The sequence below is a fragment of the Haplochromis burtoni genome, unplaced genomic scaffold, assembly GCF_018398535.1.
Source record: "Haplochromis burtoni strain Fernald_Lab_line unplaced genomic scaffold, NCSU_Asbu1 Contig_5911, whole genome shotgun sequence".
NCBI classification, from domain to species: Eukaryota; Metazoa; Chordata; class Actinopteri; order Cichliformes; family Cichlidae; genus Haplochromis; species Haplochromis burtoni.
This window is the reverse complement of record NW_024588272.1, coordinates 1-1,445: the sequence shown is the minus strand read 5'-3', so window position 1 is coordinate 1,445 and position 1,445 is coordinate 1. Positions and strand designations below refer to the sequence as shown.

The 1,445-nt window shown below is 48.3% G+C and overlaps 1 protein-coding gene across 1 annotated transcript; it reads right to left on the bottom strand.

Annotated features, from left to right (window-relative positions):
• Positions 1 to 322: 322 nt before the first annotated feature.
• LOC102302860 (next to BRCA1 gene 1 protein-like) lies at positions 323 to 1,439 on the bottom strand. Its single transcript, XM_005953593.3, has 3 exons — positions 1,084 to 1,439; positions 911 to 988; positions 323 to 832 (listed from the first exon to the last, which is right to left on the bottom strand). The coding sequence occupies exons 1-3, from the start codon at positions 1,240 to 1,242 to the stop codon at positions 476 to 478; spliced, it is 594 nt and encodes a 197-aa protein (XP_005953655.1). The 5' UTR covers positions 1,243 to 1,439; the 3' UTR covers positions 323 to 475.
• Between the last annotated feature and the right edge of the window lie 6 nt (positions 1,440 to 1,445).

The window sequence follows — 1,445 nt, the reverse complement described above, 5'->3', positions numbered from 1 at the left end:
AGCTACGAAGCCGCACCGCTTGATGGATTGTCGGAGCATTACGGCTGTCGTAGGCGGAGCCTCGCGGAGTGATACGTACTGTGCTTCAACATAATATTACCGTATTGTGTGTGTATGACCTCTTTAAGTTTTGTGGACGTTACACATGGTTATGCTGAGGATGTGTCGGCCAGTTTCCACTGAAACGCCTTTTGGTTAAACTGTCAGCAAGAATTTGCATTGTTACATGTTTATATAACTTTAATGCAGATAAAAACAGCTGCTTGTTTAAGTGGAAATACATTGATGGTTTTTTGCACTAACAAAGTTGTGGAGTTGTAAAGCATGTTGTCTCGTGTCAATTATATCGTTATCACAAATGTTCAAATGCATATCGTGATAAATATTTTGGGGCATATCGCCCTGCTCTGCTTGGTAACAACGTCTTGCAGCTTATTCATTTGTACACTGACAAGTGTTAGAGTTAAACCCAGGCCTACTGCCACACCGGGACAGCGTCTTTCACCAACAAAGATAAATCAACAAGCAGAATCCAAAGACTGAACTTACTCAACAACACATACCTGCACTGATAGCCTCCTCCAGTAGTCTGCCCCCTGCAGGACGAGCAGGGAGGAGTTGAGGAGGACGGAGCTCCAGGCAGAGTGGAAGAGGACACCTCGGGGACCTGCTGGGTCTCTGCTCCTCCTACAGCTTCCACTCTACCTCCACCAGCTCCACCAGCTCCTCCTGCTGCTCCTCCTCCCCCTCCCAGGGGTTTGTGGATGCAGCATTGTCCTGAAAACTCCCGACAGATCTTTTCCACTGCCTCACGAACTACCTGGTCCTTGAACTGAATGCAGTAGCAAGCACTTTAGTCATCAGTCGTTTAGCGGAGTTACTGCTATGACACTCATCAGGACGTTCTTACCTTCTCCATGTAGGAGGTGAACCAGGCTGGAGGAGTCTTGTCTTCTTCTTTGGTCCCTTTTACTTCTTTCATGATCACCTGAGCAACAAAAGAACATCATCTATGTGCATGCAAACATATGGGCGCAGCAGTGGATAGATGCAGTAAGAATGAAGCCTGTGCTGGGCTCTTACCATGCCCTGTTCTGGCACTGCAGCCTGGACCTTGCGACTGACCACCTGAGCAAGTGAAGGGCAGTGCTGTGGGGGCCTGAAGCCCCTCTTGGGTTCTGCTCCGCTGGCCTTGGTGGTGGCAACCCTCGTCGGCTGGCCTCGAGTTTCGTACACATTCATGTGCAGTCGGTTCCCCTGCCTCACCGCACTCTGGAAAATAAACACACCGTCAGTTTCTCCACTCCGCTAGATTCGTCACCGGCAACACAAATGCTTCACTTAAGAAGAGCAGTAAGCACAGCGATACTATATCATAAGGAAGTCTTTATTTTCATGGGTCAAATGTAACTGCACAAACCATGAAAGAAGAGAAACACCAGTAG

Excerpts from the sequence above, each read along its gene's own strand:
- LOC102302860 (XM_005953593.3), bottom strand. The coding sequence starts at position 1,242 with ATGAATGTGTACGAAACTCGAGGCCAGCCGACGAGGGTTGCCACCACC. Across the intron at positions 989-1,083 it reads CAGTGCCAGAACAGGGCATG|GTGATCATGAAAGAAGTAAA; the intron begins GTAAGAGCCCAG and ends TTTGTTGCTCAG. Across the intron at positions 833-910 it reads TCACCTCCTACATGGAGAAG|TTCAAGGACCAGGTAGTTCG; the intron begins GTAAGAACGTCC and ends TACTGCATTCAG.